The sequence below is a fragment of the Branchiostoma belcheri genome, unplaced genomic scaffold (assembly GCF_001625305.1).
Source record: "Branchiostoma belcheri isolate BF01 breed outbred unplaced genomic scaffold, Haploidv18h27 scaffold36, whole genome shotgun sequence".
NCBI classification, from domain to species: Eukaryota; Metazoa; Chordata; class Leptocardii; order Amphioxiformes; family Branchiostomatidae; genus Branchiostoma; species Branchiostoma belcheri.
Genome location: NW_017803976.1, coordinates 718465 through 744383, shown reverse-complemented (window position 1 = coordinate 744383; position 25919 = coordinate 718465). Strand labels below are relative to the sequence as shown.

The window sequence follows — 25919 nt, the reverse complement described above, 5'->3', positions numbered from 1 at the left end:
TGAAGTCAACACACCAGGCTGGTTCAAAATTTAAACAATGAATTTTGAACTTTTAATGATACCATTGCATTGAAAGATGGAATAACTGTAACAACTAGGATGAAAAGGACTGTTTTCAACTGTTCAAGGCAAAATATGAGCATTTTGCAGTTGATTCTGAATTTTTATTTTTATTTCCAAATCAGAAAAAAATGAAGCGGGCGAATCCGTTAACCAAGAAATTAAATTGGTGTGGCCCAAGTATCAAGGATCATTTTCCCTTGAAAAGTTAGATATTTCTGTTTTTCCTTCAACATAATTTGAATCCTAGACCCATATATTTGTATTGATTGAAGCTTCTTGTCTGCACTGGTTAAGAGTTCCAATGTGTAAATATTTCAATCAACGTGGAACTTTGCAGTGGTGGTCAAAATGTGACATTGTGAATTTGTAAAATCACAACTTTATAGTGAAGTTATCTTCTATCATCATGTTAAGTTACTAAAATGAAATATAATATTCTATTTTTGCACAGAATGAAATGTAGTGATTTCTACAAATTAGTGTGTACTGATGATTTTGTCACCTCTTTTCTTTGTAATAAACAAGGTATGATGTTTAGAAAGATCAGCTCCTTGCAAAAATAACCTGCACATGGCTTTTTCTTCCAGCATTTTCTTCAGTGCAGAAGTGCACGTTGTCAGGGAGTGATCAAAAAGATTTGAGTACATCGGTCACTTCAAATATTGAATGTCACAAATAAATGCTTTCCTAGATTTACAGAAAAAAAGGCTCCACCCCTTAGGCATTGTCAAAAACATTTAACTAGTATAGACTCAATCTCTCAAAACGTATTAAGTTGAAATGTGGGCTGCTTTTAAAATGTTTCCCTTGAATTTGAAAACATGACTGTCAATACTTAAAGTGACAAATGTTTTAATTTCTTCAAGATAATTTCAGTCATGAAGGCTAAACAAACTACTTGTAAACAACTCAGTGTTCATAGTCGTAAGAAACTTGATTCATCTGAACTACTAAATAAACATAACATTTGCACATCTCTAACAAACAGTCATCCACGGTTGAATTATAGTAACAAACAAGAGAAAAAAATACTTATTTCACCTACTCCAGGATTCAATAACCTGGGTATGTTGGTAGTTAGTTCTTTTCTTTGCCCTTGATAGAATTAAGTACAAACCTTGCAACCGTGGTACTTTTTAACACTGTACTTACATTACATATTCCACACACACTGCCAAAAGGGTTTGAACAGAAACTGTTTTACCAGACTTTTTATCATATACAGTATAGAGCTTTTACAACACAAGTCAAACTGTAGACCCTTTAAATGGGTAATCCTTTTTCTGTACATCTATATTTGTGGACCAGGATTTTGGGTGCGTTTAAGGAGGATGCGTGTGAAAATATTAGTGCAATTTTTGTATTCATCAGCACATGCAGTTCTTTTTTCTGTCATTGTTTCTTGGTTTAAGTCACACATTCTTGTGCTGAACTTTTATTACTAAGTTTTCATACACGTCTACATGTACCTCCCCACATCCTTCCACCCTTCTTTTCATTACAATTTGAAAACAAAGCTTGTATCTGCCTGTGGCAGCATTTCTTTGTCAACCACCTTAAACAATGGATCAGTCCAACATCTCATGCTGTGGCACAAAGTTCAGATTACTACATTGTAGAAAAGGGGGGTTTCAGAAGTACATGGTTACAATTTCATATATTACAGCACTTCCCTTATTTGTGCTTATGCAGGTGTGCAGATACACCTAAGACGAAACATTAACACCTACAGCTACACTCACTAACACCTACAACAACTGGCTTATACACTGGCAACAAACTATCAACTAGGTTTTTTAAGGCATCTGCATACATTATATACACAGTATACACACACATGCTCATACACATATATATATATAATATATCCTTTGACAACTCTGGAACCCTGAAGAGAATTTGGCCTGAAAGAATGTGTAACAATTATAGCTTGTGATGTATTGTTGTTGTTTTTCTCATATTTTTCGATGCAACATGATATAATATTCATAATAATTTTTACCAGTCAACATCCACAGCCACTTCACAATAACAAACCAGCACCAAACTTTGATTGTCCAGTTTCACTGATATACAAATAGCGGGGGACATCAAGCCATGATTCTGTCGGTTGAATTGTTTGAACGATCTCGAAGCATTTCCTTGTAGCATTGGTCATTTCTTCCTCCGGTGAGTTGCAATCAAATTTACAGCATTTGCGTGATTAAAAATAGTACAGTTGAAGTTGAACTGGAGTTCTTGTCCACTCCTGTTTGTGCTGGGTGATTTTAGAAGGACTGTAGCAGGGAATCGAGTCTTCTCTTCCTTTGTAAATGTTTTGGTTGTCAGAGGTAGATGCGCCGTAAGTCTGCTGCTGCTGTGATCATGTTACACTGGGGACACAGTTTCTTTGCACCCTAAGAAGAAAAGAAAAGACTGTTATAGTTAGTGATGCATACCTAAACCCAATTCTAGGTTCAGGTCCGGATTCAAGTCTAGAGGTTTAGATTCAGTTCCGGACTTGTAAGTCCGGACCTAAACCCATGGCATATACAAAATTGCATGTTGGCAACCTTGCAATGTTGTCTGGGTGAAACTTTGGCCACATAACATGGAGGCCGGTACTTGATGATGCCCGATGGCAATGTTTTCTTCATTTTGCAGCAAAGATTTTGCAATCTACGGAGGGTTTTAGGTGGTTTGGAAAGAAAAGGGGTATGTGAAATGGTCTTTTATGGTAATAAGTCCGGACTCGGTTCTTGACTTCTAGGTTTTTTTGGACTTGAACCTAAACATTCTTACAAGTCCGGATCCAAGTCCAGTGAACCGGTATGCACCACTAGTTATAGTGGTAGGTGTAGTTTGAAAATGCTAAATTCAGTGGTGGGGAGGGGGGAAATTTTTCCATGTGGAAGTGTTCTTCCCTTGGTTCTTTCCAGTTGAATTTTCTGTCAGAACATTTTCCAATGGCCAAACTACAAACAGATTGTCATTTGTAAAAAATACAGGATAATTTTCTTTCCAAAAAGACAATGGCATTTACCATCTTTTCCTGTGTCATATACCATATACATGTAAGTAGCACGTCGGCAGAACGTAGTGCACCTGCGCGAAACCCGTAATGTATTGTACATAGTATTTCGGCAGAATGTCTCATATAAGGTTGTATTCGCTCATATAAGGTTAGCATATCGACAGTAGTTTCCAAATGTTATGTAGGAAAGAATATCCTCTGCAACAGGCAATATTCTGATGCAACGTTGACCAAAAATCCAACGAAAAACGTGAAAATACGGGGTTCTGCGCAGGCGCAGTACGTTCTGCCGACGTGCTCATGCAAGTACTTATCAAATGTGCTGACAGCGACTTAAGAAAGAGTTGTTCTTTTGTAGTTAGAACTCTATAAATTTGCAGCTGTCTTACCAGAGTTCTTAGCCAGCACTCTTCGCAGTGTACATGCCAGCAGTTGATGGACACTAGAGGAATAGTGTAGGGCTCCTGGGGTGGTGGGTACACAGACAAGAAATATCAATAAACAATAGAAAACCTTTTGAGTATTGGCATCTAACATCTGTGTCCATAATATCACCAGGGTCCATAATATCGCCACCTTGAGAAACAGCGTGCTTAAAGATATTTTTACTGCAACATACTTTTGGTATGCACTCCTTCACACATCAAATGTACATACCTAGGGTATGTTGCAGTAAAAATATCTTTAAGCACACCATTTCTCAAGGTGGCGATAGTATGGACCCTGGTGATATTATGGACACAGATGTTACATCTACATATAAAAATGCATGGCCTGAAACATATAATTGTAAATATGGCAAATTGTAGACACTTTTTCTATTTACACATTAACACATTCTATCAACACATGCCCAAAACCCATACTACATTGTTGTACATTTAATATGTCCAGGCAAAATCAGTTAACAGTAATACATTGTAGCAAATAACAACGAGTACCCCTGAATTTTCCACAAAGTGGACTCTCCCACAACCAGGCAAAGTCAATACTAGTACTCAGTTACAAGACTTGGTCAGAACCATTTGTCCAGAGGGGTGTTTTGCAGGACTCACCATGCAAATGAGACACTTGATGCGGTCCTTCTTGCTGAGGAGTTGCTCCTGTTCCCGGATCTTGGCCTTCAGTGCCTCCACCACCTTATCACTGACCGGGCCGCGGCTGGTCGACGCTACAGGCTCCCTAAAGGGTCAACAGAGAATCAAGAAGAATTTTAAGTCTCCTCTTGGAGTCTATGTCAAGTCTGTCAATGAATATGCAAGGACAAATGTTTCAAAAGTTGTGTAAAGGTTGGAGGCCCGAGACATCAACAAAAATGTCTGACCAATGATTTACATACTGTACATCCTGATGTCTTTTGTCCATGTCTCAGGGGCTTTAATTTTGACATGTACATGTATGCACAGTTTGGGTCATGAAACCATTTATGTTTTAATCAATAGATGGATAGATGAAAGAAAGAATGAATGAATGTATGTAAAAATGAAAAAAAATGGATGGATGGATGAATGAATGAATGGAAAAATAGATGAATGAACAGTACAGGCGGAAATCCAGTTATGAGTACATAGATGTACATATATTACAGGAAAGCATGTACATGTATTCCCCACCTAGATTTGGTGCCCCCTGTGTCTGTAGTGGTATCTCCTACAGAGTCTGTTGTTGGGCCATTAGTTGAGGTTGGATCACCTAAAAAAACAAAGCAGAAAAGTTTAAACTTTCAATTGTGTATACTAAAGAATACATATTAGTGAAGGCAGCACATACAATAGCAATGAAATATGATCCAGTATGGTGTAACCAAAGTTCTTTTGTCACCTAGATGCTACCATCTCATTAATATTCATGATTACCTGCTCATTAGCATAATTTATACAACTTCACATTTAAGGGTAAAATCAAAAGATACATAATTATTGGTGACATATTTTTGGTGCTAAACAATATATTGTATCTTCAACTCATTTTCAAATTGTGTTTTGGCATGTATTTCAATTTCAAAACCTTATTATGGGGACATCAAATACAAAACAACCCACAGGCAAAAGAAATCTTTCTGTCATAGGAACTCTGTTGGGGGACCCTCAAAGGGCTTTGTGATACGATATAGTTCTTTTCAATTTCTCCAGCCGGGGGAGAGGCGGGTTGCCTCCCCCCACCCCTCACAAACTAAGGAAGTGAACATACATTTACTGGTGCTACAGTCAAACCTGTGCAGCACGTCGGCAGAACGTACTGCGCCTGCGCAGAACCCCATATTTTCGCGTTTTCCTTGGGTTTTTGGTCAACATTGCATCAGAATTTTTCCTGTTGCAGAGGATATTCTTTCCGACACAACATTTGGAAACTACTGTCGAAATGCTAACTTTATATGAGCAAATACAACCTTATATGAGACGTTCTGCCGAAATGCTATGTACAATACATTACGGGTTTCGCGCAGGTGCAGTACGTTCTGCCGACGTGCTAACCTGTGCTAGGGTCACCTCTGTTTAGTGGTCACCTGGCCATTACAGTCAAATTTGCTCAGACCCTTGAGTGACCACTATAGTATGTAGACTTACCGGTAGTACTTGTACATACAAAATCACAGACAGGTTTGACTGTATTTCTCCATTGATCATATTTCATTCTATGATTTCTTTGAAAAAAAAAAACCTTTTCACCTGCAACCAAATCAAGTTAACCAAATCAAATAGACGCACATACAGGATAGGTAAGTGCAAGTTTGAAGACAGTTTGATTCGTTTAAACAAGGAAATCGTCACCTTCTTCATTAGCCCATCTGGATCTGTCTCCTGGCTGGGAGGCATCGTCGGTATTCTCTCTTCTGAAAACGTGAAAAAAAATTAAAAAGATCAACACTGATCAAAAATAAGAAATCTGAAACTGGCAATTTTTTCCCTCATTGGTAACAAGGAGGGAGGGTTACAGTTATATGAATAGGACTGCAACAGCATCTCTACCTAAGGCCATGTTGATTTGATTATATGGATGACATCCTCTGGGACCCCAAAACTGATGCACGCGTGTGAAAAAAAAAAAAGTTTTGCAAAAAAAAAAGTTGCTTTCACTATGAAATCTACGTGGTCATGATGGTTGAACAAATGGCACAGAATATGTTATGGCGAATAATCTACTCTTCGAATTCATTTCTTTACATTTTTGTCTTTTTTCCTTTGATTTTGGCATTCTACGACATTGGTATCATTTCTAAATGTTTTCCTTGCAACTTACGGTATATTTTTGCTCATTTAGCAACTCTTTTGCACGATTTACAGTATGGTTGAAAACTTTTTTTTCTTTTGGAAACGGCCGAAAATTCATGCGCACGCGGATGTCATCCATATAATCAAATCAACATGGCCTAAGTCAAAAACATAGTTATAGGGAATCATTTATATAGTCTTTTATGGGCCTCCCAAACAGATTTCTTACCCTAGCACTGCTTCTCTGAGAGCTTCTCTCTCCTTGTTCTCTGCAGGTTCATCGGAGGTGCAGGGAATGATGTCTCTCTCACGATATCTGAACGTTTGGGTCAAGGTGCATTTTCTTAGACCAAGATATTTTAAATTGTGAAATATTCATTGCTGTTTGTGGATCTTGTAATCGTCATTAAGTTATCACTCTGTGAAGAAGTGCTGTCCTTCACTACATTTCTTCAGTTGTTTCAACTATGAGTTTAAGACACAGCCAACACCACAGTCTATTCCCTCCTATTGCAAAAAAATTGAGTCTCCATTAAATAAATTTACAGTACAATCGATTGAAATGAAGGCATGATTAAATCTGGAAATATTTTTTATTATGTGTTGCAAATTCCAGCACTTAAAGTTCTAATAAACTCCCTCCTAGACCCCCCATCCTGTGTGGAATACTGTAATTCCTGATATTTTCATGGTACTTTTGTGTTCACGGTTTTCGTGGTCACTTCTGTACCGTGAACTTATCATTACTGTGAACAAATAATTCACTTTCTGTTTTCTTCACCTGCTGCCAACGTGAACATATAGTTCTGTGGACACCTTCATTTTTCTCAGACTGCGAACTTTTGCTACCGTAAACATAAAGTGAAATGCAGTATATGTTTCACAAAAGGATACTGGGGTTTCCCATACTCCTCTGCATCATCCCCATCCACATTCAGGTCCTGATCACTGTCATTCTCCTTCTTACTCCGCACCACCTGGAACCCTTGGGCTAAAGCAAAACATTCAAACAACGAAATTAGTACCACCAGAATGTCATTTTATGAATCGCAATGCCTTAGGCCATGTTGATTTGATTATATGGATGACATCCGCGCGCGCATGAATTTTGGCCGTTTAAAAAAAGTTTTCAACCATACTGTAAATGGTACAAAACAGTTACAAAATAAGCAAATATATACTGTAAGTTGCAAAAAGAAATATTGACAAACGATACCAATGTCGTAGAATGCCAAACATGTAAAGAAATGAATTTGAAGAGCAGATTATTCACCATACCATACTCTGTGTCATTTCTTCAACCTTCATGACCATGTAGATTTCATAATGAAAGCAAATTTTTTTGCCTAACTTTTTTTTTATTTCGCACGCTCGCATCAGTTTTGGGGTTCCCAGAGGATGTCATCCATATAATCAAATCAACATGGCCTTAGACAAAGTTTCTGACCATTTAAAGAATACAAGCAAAAATCAGGAATGCTTGCATGAAAGTTCATCTGAGTTGGTAAAATACATGAAGAATAATCCGACAAATTCCGACAAACTTTGGCCCAGTGCTGATGTCACATGTGCCTAAAAGGCATGTGTCCACAACACTTGGGTCATAAAGCTAATGAAGACAGCAGTACAGAGCGATTCAGTCGAAAATTTCTGATGAGTTAATTTCGTTTTTGAGTTGGAGAACAGTTGAATTTTCTTCATCAGGAATTCTTATTCTATTCTAAAAATGTTTGACACAAGTAATTCTGTAAATCTACAATATAATGATGTAACCATACCTTCAAACTGGCCCTGAAGCATGGAGGTTGCACGGACACGAGTCTGCCCCGCCCAGGTGTACTCCTCAAACTCCTCAATCTCCCCTTCCACATCTACAGGCTCTGTCTCACTGTCTCTTTGGCTCTATGGAGAGGAAAAGGCACGATTGCAGTGTATTTGAGAAACTTGTCAAATGCTAATAACAGATCAAAATGCATAGATTCAAGAATCTTTTTAAAACAGATATAAGTATCCTAGAATTTCGTAAAAGGTTTGGCTTATTGTTGCCATCAGAATCAAGTACTGGTAGCTAAACTTTTATGTCAACAAGAGTTAGACATCCAGGTAATGAGATACACAAGGAAATTGCTGCGCAAGGAACTGGATAAATTTTCAAAAACAATCAAGTTGCTTGAGTAACAATTTCTCGTGTATGTATGTACAATCAAAGTCGTGTACCTTTCAACATGGAATTTTCAAAAGAGCTCTGCTCCAGAGATGTTACCAAGAAATATCCTATCTACACCAGGCTACCTTTTTCACCACCCTGCCACCCCAGAAATACTAGTACTAGTATTCCATCTACACCGGGCTACCTTTTTCACCACCCTGCCATCCCAGAAATATTCCATCTACACCAGGCTACCTTTTTCACCACCCTGCTACACCAGAAATATTCCCTCTACATGTACACCAGGCTACCTTTTTCACCACCCTGCCACCCCAGAAATATTCCCTCTACACCAGGCTACCTTTTTCACCACCCTGCTACACCAGAAATATTCCCTCTACACCAGGCTACCTTTTTCACCACCCTGCCACCCCAGAAATACTAGTATTCCATCTACACCAGGCTACCTTTTTCACCACCCTGCCACCCCAGAAATACTAGTATTCCATCTACACCAGGCTACCTTTTTCACCACCCTGCCACCCCAGAAATATTCTCTCTACACCAGGCTACCTTTTTCAGACAGGCCTCCACGTGTCCGTTCATCTCCTCAGGAGTTCCCCCCAGCTTCACGCTGCAGATGGGGCATGATGGGAGCTCGTCGGAGCTGGTGGCTTCCTCCAGGTTACGCTTCTTCTTGGCGGCCTTCCCTAGCCGGGCTGCGGAGGCAGAGACTGGCATGGATATCAAGCTAACATAACGCTGCAGGAAAGCCTTGAACAATGCTTACTCCAACATAGTACAATGTATATGCTGAAAACTGCTTTATTTACCATTATTTATGAGCTAATTATAAATACAGTGTATCGAAAATCTAAGTTGTATCCATTACAGCCAAACCTATCTGAAAAGATCACTCAAGAGTCAAGACTGATATACATGTTAACTTATGTGGTCTACGTGGACAGGTGGTCACCATAGAGAGGATTCTTAAGACTTGTGTCAATGGGGAAAATATCAAAGGGATGAAATCCTTTTCTTCCCTGCCACTTCAGTTGTTTCCATTCTGACTAAAGCTGTAGTACCTTTCTCTTGTAGTTCTTGACGTTGGAGGGGGACAAGACAAGGCTTTGATACTCTGCCTAAAGGCAAAAATTAAAAAATTGAGAATATTTCTCACCATTCAATCTTTGTTGTCTGTTCATCTTCACTCTCTGGAAATTCTGCAAGGAAACAAAGTCCAGTTAGTTCTTAGGCCAGGGAAAGTTAGGAGGCTTAACCAGCAACATAATATATAGCAACGGAAATATGCTTATGATAATAGCTGGAAAAAGGGGTGCAGACACTCAAGTGAAATGATATTTGAAAATCTTAAAAAAAAAAACATAAGCCAAGAAAGATGCATACTATTGACACCCTACACACCCAATGACTTTATGTACATATAAGTCTTGGTGAAAATGGTTGGCTTATTAGTCAAATTTGTGAGGATTTGGGGGACATGAGCCAGGAGATGAACTTGAAAAAGATGTGAATGACTGTTGTAGGCCAGCACTTTGCAACCAAGAAATCAAAGACCTCATGTGAAATATCTAGTGTTTTTGTAAATTTCACCTCTCACTGATTTTGTCTAATAGATGCATTTTTGCATTGGGTCCCATAGGGCAACACTCATGTATATACCGGTAGCAGGATATTGAAGACAGGAAATGAGATAACCTTTTTTTTGGACCTTTGACCTAACTTCATTTCAGTGTCCCTGACATGATAACTACAGAAGTACAAGCCAACACATAAACAGACACACTGAAAACAACACCTCCATACAGGGAGGTAATGAGTGAGAGGACTAGGAGCGGAAAACTGAGATGGTTGTACCTTGAATGCAGCACTTCTTCTGCCTTCCTGGGGTATACCTACCTCATAACGACACATGGTAGGGTTGTCGGGAGGGGGAGAGGTCTTGACGCGACTACCCGAGGGTGTTGGCGGTGAGGGGAAGGTCGAGGTGGAGGGACTGGGAATGCTCTGTGGGCAGAGACACATGAGGCATACGGTGAATGGCGTGGCGCTGTGAGTTTAACTTATGTAGCAATATGTTTTAGAACAGAAAGTTGTCATAACCACCACATCTTTACTTTCCGTAAATAATTTCATCAGGTTGGAAGATACTTAGGGTATAGAATTTAGGGTATGGCATTCTCGCCGCAAAAGCGCCACCTACATTGGCGTTAAATAGCGGCGAGTTGCGGAACTCCAGTCAGAAGCTCTGAGGAAGGTGTCTGATAGACATCGAAACGTATTACTAAGCAGGTGAGAAACTCTATGGTTGTGTAAGAAGAAAATTCTATACCCACCACATCTTTAACCTACATGACATTGTATATCATATAACCTGCATTATATCCGAATGAAGGGTAAACCACAGTGATTTCTTAAATTAAGAAAATCAATCCTTATACAGTTACAAAATCATCATACAGGTACAGGTCCTAGATGTTGGGTTTAGACAGATGTGCATGTATGTAAATGTCCAGGGCATTTATGACATGTACAGTTGAAAAGAAAGTGCTATAACTGTTACAGTAATACATGGATGCTGAAAAATGTGGCTGAAAGGGTAAACACAAATTGAAAATATGTCATCATATGTCTAGATATTCAGAATTCAGCTCAGATTTAATAACACAAAGCCCATCAGGGGAAGGGATCCATTCAAATTTTCTGATTAATGAATAATTCCATATCTATACTCGACTTGATGACACCTGTGCAAATTATGTGAAAGTTTTTTGCCCCCTCCCCCACACTAACCCTGTTAACAACTGCCCTTCCTTCCTACTGCGATGACCCTGACACTTTGGGAGCATACTAACGGTACGGTTAGTCCGGTACGCGATACGGGATCTACACGTCGCACAACTACCCTCAGGGTTACCACGCAGCAGGGGTCACGAAGGTCAACGACTTGTCGATCCAATCAATACTGATAGCATTGGTCTTCACCATTATCAAGTCATGCCTACAATTAGGGCGCCGGAGATTTCGCAAATCTTTTTCAGTAAATCATTTTTCGCCAGTCGTTCTTCTCAGAAAGTGGGAACCTGATGAAATTGGGAGGAAGTTACTCATTTATGGCCGTATTGACCATGCCGACTTAATTCAGTCAACTGCATTATACAGAAGTGCACTGTGCCACAGGTGGATGGAACAAAGAAAATTTGTTTTCCCTGAAAACTATAAGTGATAGTGGAAGTGGTATTGACTTTCTTAGTTTGAAGTACTACTAACCCTTCCACTCCAATGGCCAAATACTTATTATGGATTTTATATCAGTCCACTTCAATGTCGTACTAAACATTTGCACACATTCTGCATTCCATCTTTAAAGATTTTTTTACACAAAGTACTACATGTATCTGGACACTCAGTTATCATAATTATAATATTTTGCCAGAATGTATGTCAATTAAAATGCTATTTTCTGCATAGTATTTCTTTCTCTGTAATGTTTAGGGCTGCAGTATACATGTACATATACATGCACTGTATGTAGCTTACATACAGTGCCCCCCTCCCCACTTTCCCACAGCACACAACAGATGGCACATTTGAATGAGAAGCACCTCCTTTGTCCTGTCTTGAATTTCAAGCTAACCATTGTAGCAGCAAACATGTGTGTCTATATATATTGGATCCATATGTATCATTCACATCAACAATCTCTTGCGTAGACTACCGACATCCAGGTTAATAAAGCAATCCAGAACAATGAGGAATAGATTACATGCGTACGTGAAAGGAGAAATGAAAAGCAGTGTTCATCTACACCAAAGCGTGACAGGCCTTGTCGACTTGATTGCATTAAATGGCACATATGCATTCAAGCTACAAAATCTAATAGCAATTTTGAAGGACATTACCATCTCATTTTCCTGAGCGGGATCCTAAAATGATTATGACAGGGGTGAGAAAGGGAGTATCCATAATATTCACCAAGCAGCTGCCATGATTGAACCGGCAGCCATGATGAGCTTGGTCACATGACCTCAGGTCAGTGCTACCGGAATAGGTCACAGGTCAAAGGGCACATTCCAGAGGTCGGTACCCAACTTCCTGCCTCCTCTATGTTGTTATGGAGATGGGAGAGAATTTTTACATCCCCCCATTAACATTTTGCCAGCCAATTTCCAGGTAAAATATGCTTTGACGCCAGGCCCCTTTGTTCTCTCAGGAAAGCCTAGCGGGTGGAGCCTGCGGAGGATTACGGCTGGATTGTGGAGAGACGCGTGCAGCGCACGAAAACATCCCCTCTGCCAACAGCAGACTTTGTGACAAATGTCAACGGTTTTGTAAGCTGTTCTGCTTCATTAAATCGTCCTGCTTAATTAATTGAGGAACTAATGAGGCACAGCAGACTCAAAGAGCATGCTCATCCTAGTCACCAGTAACATGATAACATTTACATTCCAAAAGGGCTCCCTGCTAGTTTGTTTAACGTACAGAAGAGTAGACCACCCAGAACATTGAAGCACTGACTGTTCCTGTATATGGGCAGACAGCTATAAATCCACAACAAAAAGACTACACGGTAAAAATAAACTGCTTCCACACAGGACAAAATAGATGCAATTTATCCAATTGAATTGAAAGTCTGTGTGGACAACAATTCACATTGTTGGGGTACTAGTAACGTTACTTGAATTGTGAAGATCTTGGTTCTAAACATTCTTTTCAGTTTTATTTGATAATGTTGCAAAGAAATTCCTGGAAATCTGAGTAGCAATTTGTCGTATGTTTGTACCTTTATGTGTGAAAGACTCAATTCAATACATCTTTTCTGTTGTTCTTGCCACCTGGGCTCATTTTATTATCTATAGACTTTTTTTCTAAGAATTGTTTGGTGTTATTTGCCTTGTGACATTTCGAGTTCAGCACATTAAAACTCCTACATGTCACTTCGGAGTAATGAAGACAAAGGGGCGTGCTTCTGGAAACCCTGATAAGCTTACGTTTCTGTTAATTAAATCTGCAAATTCATATATAAATGCATAACTAAGTAAGTCAAAACATAAAGTCGATCACAGTTGTTCTAATTTAGATAGGATACAATGGCAGAAACCAGGCATATACAATGGATTGAGTTAATTGTTTTTAACAGTAATGAGAAAGTTGGCATTTCGCTTTCGCAAGTATTTGTTTCTTGCTTCAAGTTGCCTGATTAGGATTCCAAAGTTACTAATTCAGCAATTTCACGTGGAACGGAAAGAACACAGACTGTCATGGTAATGTGAATTTCCAACTGAAATTAGATAGTACATTGCAGTATTGCATTGCTGTGTAGTGATCAATTATATAGAAATGCTACCAAGTTACATTTCTGTATAATCACTCCAATAGTCTTTCAACCAAAAGCATCTACGGATATTTTATCCTCACACTAAAAAAAAAAATAAAGACTGTAGCATGTTCAGGACAAAAGATTAAAAACAAAAGTTCTTCTGCAGTACCAAGATCAGCCACCAGGAGGCCCAGATTTGACCTTGACTCTTTGCCTTCCTAAGACCTACTACCAACATACCAAATATCATAACCATTCATAAAGGCCTTCTTACTAGTGATGCCGACTACAAGGACGTGGAAACACACACACAGACAGGCCAAAAACAATTCCTACATTTCCATGTACATTGTAGGTAATGATTATGTTGCCCAGAACAGGATTTGAGGACAACTTTTGTCATGTTCAGAAGAAGTAGTTAGGACATCTCACTCCCCGAAACCGAAAGCTGGATCAGAGTTCGGTAAGCTATCTTCAGTTATGGGATTATACCCCACAGCTCCACTGACAAGAAAGCAGTACAAACTTAGTTACAGTGAACCTGTGCCAGACTCGCTCGACTTCGGTCTTCCATCTGTGTGTATAAGTACATGCACCACTGAATGTAAAACTCCTGGACACTCCATGCTGCAGTCCAAAAGGTGGATAACTAACCCAGGGACAGGTCAATGATCAATATTAGTCAGGAGTAGCCCGGGCGTGATGAATGGCAAATCAATGCCTCTCCTGTCGACACAACTCACATGTGTGTGATCACCCAGGATTGGCTACAAATTGCAATCAACAGGACTTGCCCGGGATATCAGAGGCCAAACTTTGTAGTGATCAATAACATTCCCCCAGATATAGACCTCTCGGCGCGATCAATTGCGATTGGTTACAAGCTACAATTAAATGCGATCAGAAGTCAATCGTCTGCACTAATTCCGATGATGAGCGCACTCTCGACTCAACTCCGGGCTATCGATTTCCGCGTCCAGCCGCTAAAATCCGGGCCACCGCTGAGTCAACTTCCATGTAAGGCAAAGCTCCCTATCAGTAAGTTACTTAAAGAAAATCAAATTATTTGGCTTTCTAATTTCACAATGTAATTACCGGTCTCACAACAGCCCAGTTAAGGATGGCGTGAGGTTGGAACGTCCCTGGCTGACGTCTCGGCTCGATAGATCACGAGGGGGTGGAGCTTCTTCACCGCAGGGTACATTCTGGCCCTAAAAGCTTTTTGTCATGTTGTGGAAATGTTTCCTCTTTTTACTTGGAGGTGGCTACAAGCACTAGGCGCTAACAAACTAAATTATTGATCCAGCTGTAACTAATCACTGTTCAGCAGTCATTCTATGCCGAGAAAAGTAGTGACTTCTGGAAAATTTAGAAAATACAACAAAAATGTGTACAAATAGTGCAAACAAACGTAAGAAATACCATATTGCCATTTTCTAATCTCCGAAATCACTCATTTGAATACATGTACACATGAGCCTGCTTTCTTATCTAAAAATTCATCTAACAAATAAATCATCTGTTTTGAGTGCATCAAAAATTCATCACACAGAAAAAAACTACATGCATAACCTCTCTTAGGATACAAAGCATTGAAATATACAAATATTATTTCATTACCACAGTATTTCAGTTTTCTTTAGCATGGGCTTTTCTTTCTCTGTATGTCAATGTGCAAAGCCATATTTTAAAATTTAGCAAATTGCCACCACGGCGTGAGAAAAATTGCTGCTCTCAGGACACTCACTCAGCAAGATGTATGAAACCAATATATCAAACCGTGCTTTTACTTTACATTGATAAGCATATATTTTATGGGTCTCTGTTCTTCCACAGTACTTTGTGCATGTATCTTCCACTCACATCACCCTCCCATCATAAAACATTATTGATTCCCCCCCCAGCAAAATAACATCATTATGATCACAGCTTTGTCAGAAATTGAGATCGTATCAGCTCCGTTCTGATGAAAGATAGGCCGCTGAGTTAACCTGCACGATATTCAATATTTAAAGCCGCCAGCATTGCCGTCTGTTAATTCTGATTACTATCAGGGAAGCTATAATGACTCGTTGTTGAAACATTGATGAGGAGGAAACTATTGACAACTTTTTTTTAGACCTGTAAGTACATTTGTAACCTTGACCAATATTCCTGCCGAGATGCTGATTTAGGAAGCTAAATAATGATAAAATTGCAAATTCTGACCTGAAGGCTAATCAAAAGTAACATGAAAAAGAGGAAAAACAATGACGAACAATATATCATGTCACTTTTGTCTAAATGCTGACTGTTAATTCTAACTTGATGGGTTTGACTTATTTTCCTGAATCAGTGGAAGACAAATTAAAGATCCCACCTTTTCTGTGTGGGTTCTGTGATGTTAAGAAGAGAGTAGTTTTCTCTTTGTCTGTAAAAGTGAAAAAGTCAGGATGGAATTTGTTGGCTGATAAAGCCTTCTTTAAAGAGCTCCCGTTCTTACAGATTAAATGTGTAATTTGCTGCTGTATCGTTTTCTCAGAACAGTTATGACCTGCGTTATACATTAATCTGACAATATAAAAGGTACATAACTCCAGTTTTACTCCTACCAAGTGGGCAGTTGACTCTAAGGCAGTATCAGTAGCAGTGCTACAGCCACAAAGAAATGCCTCAGGGTACAAAATGTAGATACTGAAAGTCGATGCAGTATACCAGTACTGTATGTTATTTGTTACTCCAAGTAGATTTGTTGAGAACAATGTCCTTGTTGAGAAGAAATAATAAAAACAACTATAGATGTAGGCACAAATGTCATAGCATCTTTAAATATTTTGAGAGTTTTCCTGAAGTTCTACTTTTATTAGGCCACACCAATTTAATTTGCTGCTTATTGGATTCGTCCGCTTAATTTTTTTCTGATTTGCAAAAAAAAAAAAAAAGGAAATATTTCAGTCTCTGATTTTGGCCCCAACAGTTGAAGGAAGTCCCTTCTCTTCAGAGTTGTTACAGTTTTTACATCTAACAATGCAGTACATGTAGTTGATTTAAAGTTTGAAATTCCTTGTTTGGATTACAAATCAGCCTGGTAGGTTGCCTTCATGGGTTGTAGCATAGCATTGGGGTTATCATAGGATGTCTAGCCTGTCTAGTCTGTTTTTTTTTTTCGCCTTGTCGCTTCATGTTTTTTCAGACAAAGGCTGAGAAGCAACAAATCAAATTGGTGTGACCTTAATATTATTGTGGATTTCTTGCTGATTCTGTCTATTAATGGGATAACCTTATCTGGAACCTTTGAGCTAACTTCCTGTCAGTATCCCTGAACATGCCTAGCATGTGGAAAGTAACTAGAGACACAAGCAAACATACAAACATGTTCACTGAAAACAAAAACCTCTGGTAAAAAAACAACAAAGAGAACTAACTGCATACTGTGATTACCATGACCAACTCAAGTCAAGGGTGCTTCACATCAGAAAGATCCTTCAATAGTGATAAAAGGATGCTTCAGGTTATCATCCTGCCTTGAACAACATTGCGTGCCAGGGCTCCGGACTCACAAGTCAACTTATCAAAGGGAAAAAGTGATGCATCCATAATGAATGTTGTGAAAGGATGCAAGAACTACCAAACATCAAATGAAGGTGGCTGAGTAGTTCTTTCACTCTCCTGGACTCAGAGGATGCCACTCGATGATAGTTCTGTTGGCCCCTCGAGGAATGGCACTCGATAGCGAGGCCCGTATCTATCCTTCATGCTCCACAAACCTCTGATAACCAAAAGAAGATGAAAAAAATCTGACTAGAACAAGATATCGCACTTTTGAGTCCGTCACAAGTCGGACAAGCGTGCGAGTACGTGGTGAAGTGGCTACGGTGCAGAGACCCTCGACACGTCAAACCACTTGTCAGAACGCCTCGTCTCTTCCCGCCAACTTTGATGTACCTACTTGAAGCAGAGGGGGATATCAGTGTTACTTGGCTTTTATAGATTTGCCCGTTGGCACTGCATCTATCATTAAAGGCCATGATTTAGTAACTACCAGCCCCGGAGTCCCCGTCCTCATTATAGATTGGCCTGAGTCAGTAATTTCCACCTCTGTAGGGTTTGACACTAGATAGTTCCACTTGCCCGAGGGGCCAGGGGAGATCAGAGGTTGGGAGCTGCCACCGAAATTACCTGCCACAACCAACTAATGGAGGAGTGTTAGGATGGATGACGCAGCAGTAATTGTGCTGGCGTCCCTCGTGTTTGCCTTCCCCGTTCGCAGATGATGATTACACGCCGCCCTACCTACTCCCTTTGTGGGCGAAGGTTTTCCCAAGTAATACTATTCTCACTAACAGTGCTATAACAGCACCTGTGGCACATAAAGTACACTTAGATTTGAAGTTAACTTGATGAGTTCAAGTACAATGTAAAAGAAAACCATAGACATGTGTGTAGACACTGAAGTTTCCTTGTTAAAACACCAGAACCTACATAGACTTTATATTTTGGAAAATCTTCTGCAGATCCAAGTTATTCAACTTATATACCATTAATGATGATTTTTCAAGATTTCATGACCACTTGGGCATGCATGTATCCTTTTGTTTTGTTGCAGTTTTAACAAGACTAGTGCTCACAGAAAACTTGATTTGAAACTCAATGAAATGTTTTAACTTGTAATCAGAGAGCAAGCATTGAGATTGACTTGTTTTTTTTTCCAATCAATCAAATTAAAGGAGCGAGCTTTCTTCTCTTTTGGGGGAGGAAGGAACAGGCCCAAATGAGTTGTCTGATCCATAAAATCAAGTTTCCCCGGCCTTGAGTACAATGTACGGTGATTTTATAACAGCATGTTTCTCCTGACCTTACACCTGACAATCATGGGGCACTCATCCTCCCCTCTGGTAATGAATTTCTCGTCTGGCCTTAATTAACCTTAAAACGTTTGCTGTGTAGCTGAATATCATGATCTGTGTTTTGAGTAAGCCTTCTGCGCGGCCTAATGCGAAATAATGGAATGCTACACGCTTGCATACGCGCCATTAGTGATACAATGCCGCTGCTCAGACACATTACACATGTAGCAAAAAGTCAAGGTCTTCTAACTGTATTTTTGAAGTCTGTAGCATGTAAACATATGACTAGTATCCAATCGCTCAACATAGAAAAAAAATCAAAATTGAGATCTGTGCAGCATCAGTAATCCCAGTAGTATGCACAATTAAGATACCCAGGTGCTCAAGACATTCTTGAGAACTATCAGTACCGGGTAACGCCTTTTTAATGTGTGTCAGTTTGAGCGTACCCAGTGAAATTATGACCATAACGAGGATCAAAGTTACCATGCGACATCGAATGCAAGCACAACAAAAAAGTATGAAGAAATACCACAGGATAGTGAGATTACAAGAAGAAGCTCCTTCTCTCATAAAATCTGCTTGGAATGCAGTAAACTTGAATTGTGCGTAGAGGCACTCTTTGTACGAGGAAGCTAGAGCCACCCATGGGTTATCCTCCAGGCCACCAATTTGGAAAAACAAAGTAGTGAAACTTGAGTGGGCCCCGGTAAGCCGGCACAATTCGCTTGGCTGGCCATGGGGAATAATCCGACACACTGATGAACTCCCCTCCCTACTTCCTCTCATACCCCGGGGCAGTGCCACACGAAAGTGGATTATTTGCGTATTGGTGTTTCTCATTTCCGACCACACTTGTCTTAAAACCGATACCTAATCCCAATCTGCATACATTTCCTGTCGCTGGGATCGGCTCGGGCGTTAGCCGCTTCTCCGGCAGATCAGATACCCACCTGGGTCAAGTGTTCCAACGACTGAACGATTATCTCGGCGATTAAAACATCGCCCTTCTGAATTTTAACGTCAAACAAGCAATGTACATTCTCTCCTCCTTCCTGTCATAAATGCGATGAAATCCTGATCTGCAAAATTCTAATATCCGAGTGTCCTTTCTAGATTTTAAAAAAACACTGTTAGCTGTGACACTGTTTTACTGCAGCTGTAAAATTTGTTATTTCGAGGGGAGCCATTTGGCATTGTCTGATGTATGGTACTCTCAGTACATTAGGTACACCAGTGACGTGGGAAATAATGCAGTTGCCCCGCAGGTAAGTACTACAATTTATCCTATTTTAACCTACGCTGTACAGAAGGCCCACCCCTGGCCACGACATCCTGGCTCCAATACAAGGGGAAGGCCCGACCACGATTGCTTGCGGTGCCTCCTTGACAGCAATCTCCAATAACGATGGATGATGTACTAGGGTCCTTAGTCTCTCCCATGACTGTCCTTATTGAATTCTTCGCCCCAAATCTACCTCAAGATTTCAATTGCTTCCCCCTTCCCAAAAATTGGATTTTGACAACTAGTTCTCTATCTTCATTCGGCTACTGTTGTGGGGATTGGATTTTGACACCAAATTTGGCCATATTGGCAAATTTCCTCACCAAATTTGACAGTATTGGCAACGGGGTCAACCTCTGATATCCCTGGGGTTAATATACTTTGATTTTATCAGAAAAGTGGCTGAGGAATATTCAATTTTGATCAGGGCTATATGTTACCGAGGTACTCTGTCATCAGATTTCGCAGCTGTCAATGTCAAAGACGCCCTCCTCTTTTCCAACGCAGTGCAGTAATTAAGTTTTATTGCAGACTTACACACCCCCGTTACTCCGAGTGTCAAACAAGACAAAAAGATGCTGCCAGGTGATCAAATATGATAGGACAGCACGTACTCACACAATTTGTCTTGGGAGCACCCGCGCGTGCAGGGCCATAATTTTCCGCAACAGGCAAGTTCTGAAACAAGTCTGCAAGTTACCACTTCATAAAACAAAACGAAAAGTGTTTGGCAAGGAACTTTTATACTGCGTTGTTATGTCACCTCATTTTTAAGACTGCTTATTTTGTATGTAGATTTTACTTTCTGTATTCAACAGCTAGAGGAGGTGGTGTTTGTGGCCAATGTTACTGCTGCAAAGGAACAGAAAGATAAATGTAGCAAGGGGTAAAATTGCTGAATCCGACCATTTCAGCAGGCCCGCCATTCCAGTCAGTACATTCTGAATTGATGGGCGGCGCAGCGACCATTTGCGGTCCACAGGCCACCAGCCCACATATTACTCCAGCGGCGTTATGACAGTGTCTCGGACATGTAATAGGTTTGTTTAATATTGAGGCTACATCGTGTCATATTTTACGTACTTCCTTTACTGCCGCGTGGACGATTGCACTGCCTAACCACGATACCGGACGTGCCCTTTACTGCCCAGGGCAGGAGCCACGATTCTTATTACATTCCAGCAGAAAGGCTGGTCTGCCTGCTTACAAATAGATTTGCCCGACTCTCCCAGACATTCGTCTCCTTTGCCATAAACATCTATCAAAACGAGCTACACACTTTGCTATGGGTATTGTAGTACTTAAGGCAAGATAATGATGTGAGTTTGGCCGAAATTGGAAGTTCCACTTTATATAGCCAAAAGATGATTCGGTTACAGTAACAAGTCTGGTTGAAAATATCCTTGACAGTGCTACTTACTTACCACCGAGTCTCCGTTCAAATTTCGGGCAAATGACGTTTTTGACCCAACTTCGATTGACGTTGCAAGCAAATTGCCATTTTTTGCCAAAGTAGCATTTTTGGTGATTTCTACAACCTAAGTACAGAGTATGACGTACCATTTCAATCGGGAAGTTTGTCCAATATAGATATTCAGGAAGGGCAAGGCTGGGATATGGCTGGGAACATCAATTGTCAGATGGAGTCGACAATGGGGTCTGACTAGGTCCAAGTTGGGAGCACCCTCACTGCTTCATCTACCAAGAAGCAATAAAGGAGATGGACCAAGGCTACTTCGGCGGGCAGGGCAGGAGGAAGAGCCATCCGTCTTGAGTCAATAGGTGCAAGACGTACTCAAGGACTCGGTTTTTGCGACGTAGACGGAGACAGAGAGTTCAGGACGTTGGCTTTTTGTCAAGGAGGGTCCCGGTCCAGGAGATCACCTCACCACTTTATGAAATGAGCAGGAGTGATAGCGGTGTCTTCTCGAAGTCTTGGCTAATAGATTGGTCTAGTAAAAAGTGACAAATGCTCGCAGCCCGTTGGCCCTATTCTTCACTCTACAAATTAATACACACCTTTGAATGAACATTATGCAAAAGACAAAAGCATCAAGCCTGACATCTACATATTTCTTACACTAATTTCTCATATTTGACTTTCAGTTTCACTGAGGGTGTGAACTCTATGTGTATAAGCAACCATGAGCAAAGTAGTGCTATTATAGGTGATTCATTCTCACCAATGGGCTCTATGTAGGGTTTCCATTATGATACATACATACACCCTGTCTTAGTCAGCAAAATGGATGGTATGGGACATTTATCCTTGTGAGTAATGACAGCAAGGTGGCATTGGGCTGAGTGATAGATACAGCCTGACAGCTTGAATGTGCCTTTTCAGCAGAGGTCGTACGATCCGCTCCCAGGCCTGTCAGCCCGCAAACACGACGTGTATTCTTCACGCGAGCGCTACATCGCTCAGCCTAGTCATCCCCTCCTGTAGGTTATTACTCCACTGTCCTATTATATTAATCATCTATAACTCAATATCTAATTGTCTCATCCTTGGGTACCTCATTTATCAATGCATTAACTCTTTGCATCAAAACACGCCACCAATCAGAGGCATTCGTGTAAATATTTGGCTTTGTCATTTCACAGACAAATAAACGCAATGCAATAACAAAAGACTGCCCGATTTATCAAGTGAGTGCAAAATTGTATCATAATGTTATGATGGGATTTGGTCCTTTACAATTCTTTCCGGCACAAATAAAATAAAAACAATATCTCTGAGATCTAATTATGGTGTTTATCAGATTTCTTCTACGTTGACACTTATCTAATCACGTCAAAAAGTGGCATCTACACATCGATAGTCTCCCTAAATTGTGTAGAACTTGATTATACAAAAGCTTTAGAACCTTTATGTCAAAATATGTCTTTTGTGGATTCAGGAAGACAATCATAATGATCTCTTTACGACCGCTTATAAAATGCATTTGATACCGGTGGCATCATCACTTGTAAATTTTCAAAGCAAAAACAGGCATTACGCAAAGAGGATGGCAAAATTTTGTATGGAAGCTCATCCCAATATGCAAAGTAGGACACACAGAAGGCTGCCCTTCTTTCCAGGTCGTTGATGCTGTCACCATGAAACTATCTTCTAATTACCAACTTACAAATTGAGTCTAACACAGTTACATCCGCGAGACACATCCTCCCCTAATATTACATCCTCCGCAATCCAAATGACTGCCAGAGTCCATACAGCTCAAAACAGTCAATAAACCGCCATGTGCCACGGGGGAATTACCTTGTTATATGACATGAATATGACAGATACTTCCCCAGTGCAATTCAACAGTTTATGTGCATTTATATGGGAGCCTGTTTCCTCGCCGTTGCTTACTCCGTGGTCTGCTGCTTTTAGAGTTTCTCTTTATTTTATGGACAGAATGAATTTTAGATTACATGTGCCCACAAAGTTTGGCTGAGATTACAACTGAGAAAGGTATACATGATGCAGCAGTAAACACTGCTTACGTCGGAAGTGAACACTGTTTAAACTACTTACATGACAGTGAATTTGGCATAAATATTCTTACCTAGACACACGTCTACCGACAAAATTATCCACAAAACTTCACTTAGTGTACATTGAAAGTTAAATATAATGTTGTTTGTGATTATCTTATCTCTATATAATACAATGTTGTAGTTTTCTGCTGTTTCTTCTTCTAATCCATTAGTAACTGGATAGTACAGTGAACATGCACAATACAATATGATCTGAACTGGATTTCAATTTTTTATTTTTAGTTGACGTCCTTACGAAAGCCACTGTACTTTGTGTCCGTAACTTGAATCCATTAAGCAACTTTTCTTCACTGCAGACTCTAAGTGGTGTAACCAACTTGATACTAGATACAAATTGGTAAGGAATTTTTGGTGCACGTTTTATGAGTTATGAACTGAGAGCTGTTGTTATGTACAAAATGTATATCGCAGCAGTTTTCAATCCTCTTTTCTCTTTATATATGTAGGTAAGTTCTTGTCCAATCTTAACACGATGTCATCCTTGTTTAGGGTTGACCTGGTACTTCCCAGCTAAAGCTTGTCCAGCCCAGGTTTTCAGAGCGGGGCGGTGTGATATAGTATGGGCCGTGTCTTATTACATCCCCCCTAATTCCACAGTCCTTATTTCCAGCCGGCCACCAGTTAATAAAGCCCAGTCATCTGGGAATCGTTCCGTCCGTTATTGCTTGCCGGACATGATGACAGTTCATATAACCCGTGATGGATCTCCCAACGCGGGGTTATGTGGCCGGATATTGTCCACGTCCCGTCGTTATTGTCCCCTCCACCGCTTCCAAGGTGGGGCGAGCTTTATTTCATGTCCGTCTGAGCGCTCACCTGGGAGAAACTTCCTTTTTATGTTGTCTAGTCAAAAAAGTTTATGTCCTGTCATACGGGGAGGGGGCAATGGGGCGATTTGGGGAACGCAACTTTGTGGTACCGTCTCTTTATTGTAACGGCAGGGTGGGCCAGTTCTATCATGTCCATCGATGAGTGGTTGGTATCATAAAGGCTTTTTATGCCCTACAAAATCAATGATGACTACTGAGAAAGTACAATCAAATGGCCGAGGGCTGGCTGATTGGCATATTTACCTGGAAGTATGCAGTTAGTAATTCCGGTGGCAGTTTGACTACATAAATTTTGACAGCATGTTTGGAGTTAAATCGTGATCTTTTCCCAGCATTTTATCACTCTTGTGACATGAGTTTTTGGACAGTTCTCCTTCATTCAGGAGATCTATTTGAGCTCTGATGCTACTACGACTTACCACTGAGTTCTTAAGTATTGTTTTGGGGGGCTGAACTGTACATGTACATGTAAGTATTGGGTAGCTTCAACTGACTGAAAGTGTTATCCCAGAATTTCCCTTTCAAAAACTCAGTCTTGTAAGATTTGTGTTGAAATCCAGAATTTCCCTTTCAAAAATTAAGTCTTGTAGGGTTTATCTTTGTAAAAGAAGAGCATGCTGAAAGTATTTAAATAGATTTTGTATGTTTTGAGCATTTATGTATTTAGAGCAAATAAATGTTTCCTGACAAACCTTACTATTAAATTTTGTAAATTCAAATTTATCAGTTATTATTGTTCCAAACAATTAAGAAATAATACGTACCCCAAAACAAAGCACCACAATCTTCCATTACCCATAAAAATACATGAACAATGCCAAAATCTATAACAACATACATAAGATAGCCTAGATTATTTGATTTAAATAAGTTATTTCTAATTCTCTTTCTAGACAAAATAATAGAAATCACTAATTGCTGAAGTTTAAACTCAAGCAAATGCCCAAGTCAGAATAAATAAGCTTAGTCTGATGACAGCTTCAATTCATCTTTTGTCTTCTATCTATCAGCAAAGCAATGATTGCCTAATAATTGCTCCCCTCCTATTCCTCCTGTGCTCATCTGTCCAATGGAGACTGGGGACTCTTTAGGCTCCTAACCCTCATGCAGGACTGGAACTAATTATGCAATTATGGTAAGACACACTGCTACTGTGTGTCACATTAGCTGCAACCTGTACCTCCCTAGAGGGGGGATAGCTCCATTGTACATCTGTCATGTAAATGACAACTTTAATCCCCTACCAGCATAATTTCACTACAACCCCTCACTTGCACCTGCACCAACTTTTACATCCTTGAAAATTTCAGCGGTTTCTCCTTTTTAGATTTTGTCTTATCCTTCTCGTTGTTGCTTAGATTTTACCGGGGATATCGGAAAGTCTACCTGCTGGCATGCCAAGCTCAATTTAACAGGAGTCATGCCTAGATCAAACTCAATTACACGTCTATTGAACTCTTGCTAATGACGCTACGCCTAATGTACCAAGTTTGGGGGCTGCTTTGTTATGTGTGCCGGGCCAATATCAGACCCCTCTTGCTGGATTACAACTATCTGCAGCTAACTGGCGTGTCCGTTATCTATGTTACCGCTAGTCAGAAGTATCAGATATCCAGGTAATCATTACCCTGGTATCCAGACAGGTACACTAGTA

At 40.1% G+C, this 25919-nt stretch overlaps 1 protein-coding gene across 7 annotated transcripts in view; it reads right to left on the bottom strand.

Moving 5' to 3' along the window:
• Positions 1–233: 233 nt before the first annotated feature.
• Positions 234–25919, bottom strand: part of LOC109476059 (E3 ubiquitin-protein ligase Rnf220-like) — a 54070-nt gene continuing 28384 nt past the window's right edge. For 2 of the 7 annotated variants that reach the window (XM_019776885.1, XM_019776889.1), the window contains 11 exons: positions 10316–10465; positions 9618–9660; positions 9011–9171; positions 8067–8190; positions 7183–7279; positions 6518–6604; positions 5848–5909; positions 4690–4768; positions 4132–4258; positions 3466–3540; positions 234–2459 (listed from right to left, as the gene is read on the bottom strand). In XM_019776885.1, coding sequence (XP_019632444.1) covers positions 2388–2459; positions 3466–3540; positions 4132–4258; positions 4690–4768; positions 5848–5909; positions 6518–6604; positions 7183–7279; positions 8067–8190; positions 9011–9171; positions 9618–9660; positions 10316–10465 — 1077 coding nt within the window. In that variant the 3' untranslated portion in view covers positions 234–2387. The remainder of the gene's footprint in view (positions 2460–3465; positions 3541–4131; positions 4259–4689; positions 4769–5847; positions 5910–6517; positions 6605–7182; positions 7280–8066; positions 8191–9010; positions 9172–9617; positions 9661–10315; positions 10466–25919) is intronic. The other 5 variants (XM_019776888.1, XM_019776891.1, XM_019776886.1 and 2 more) reach the window with 5 other exon arrangements.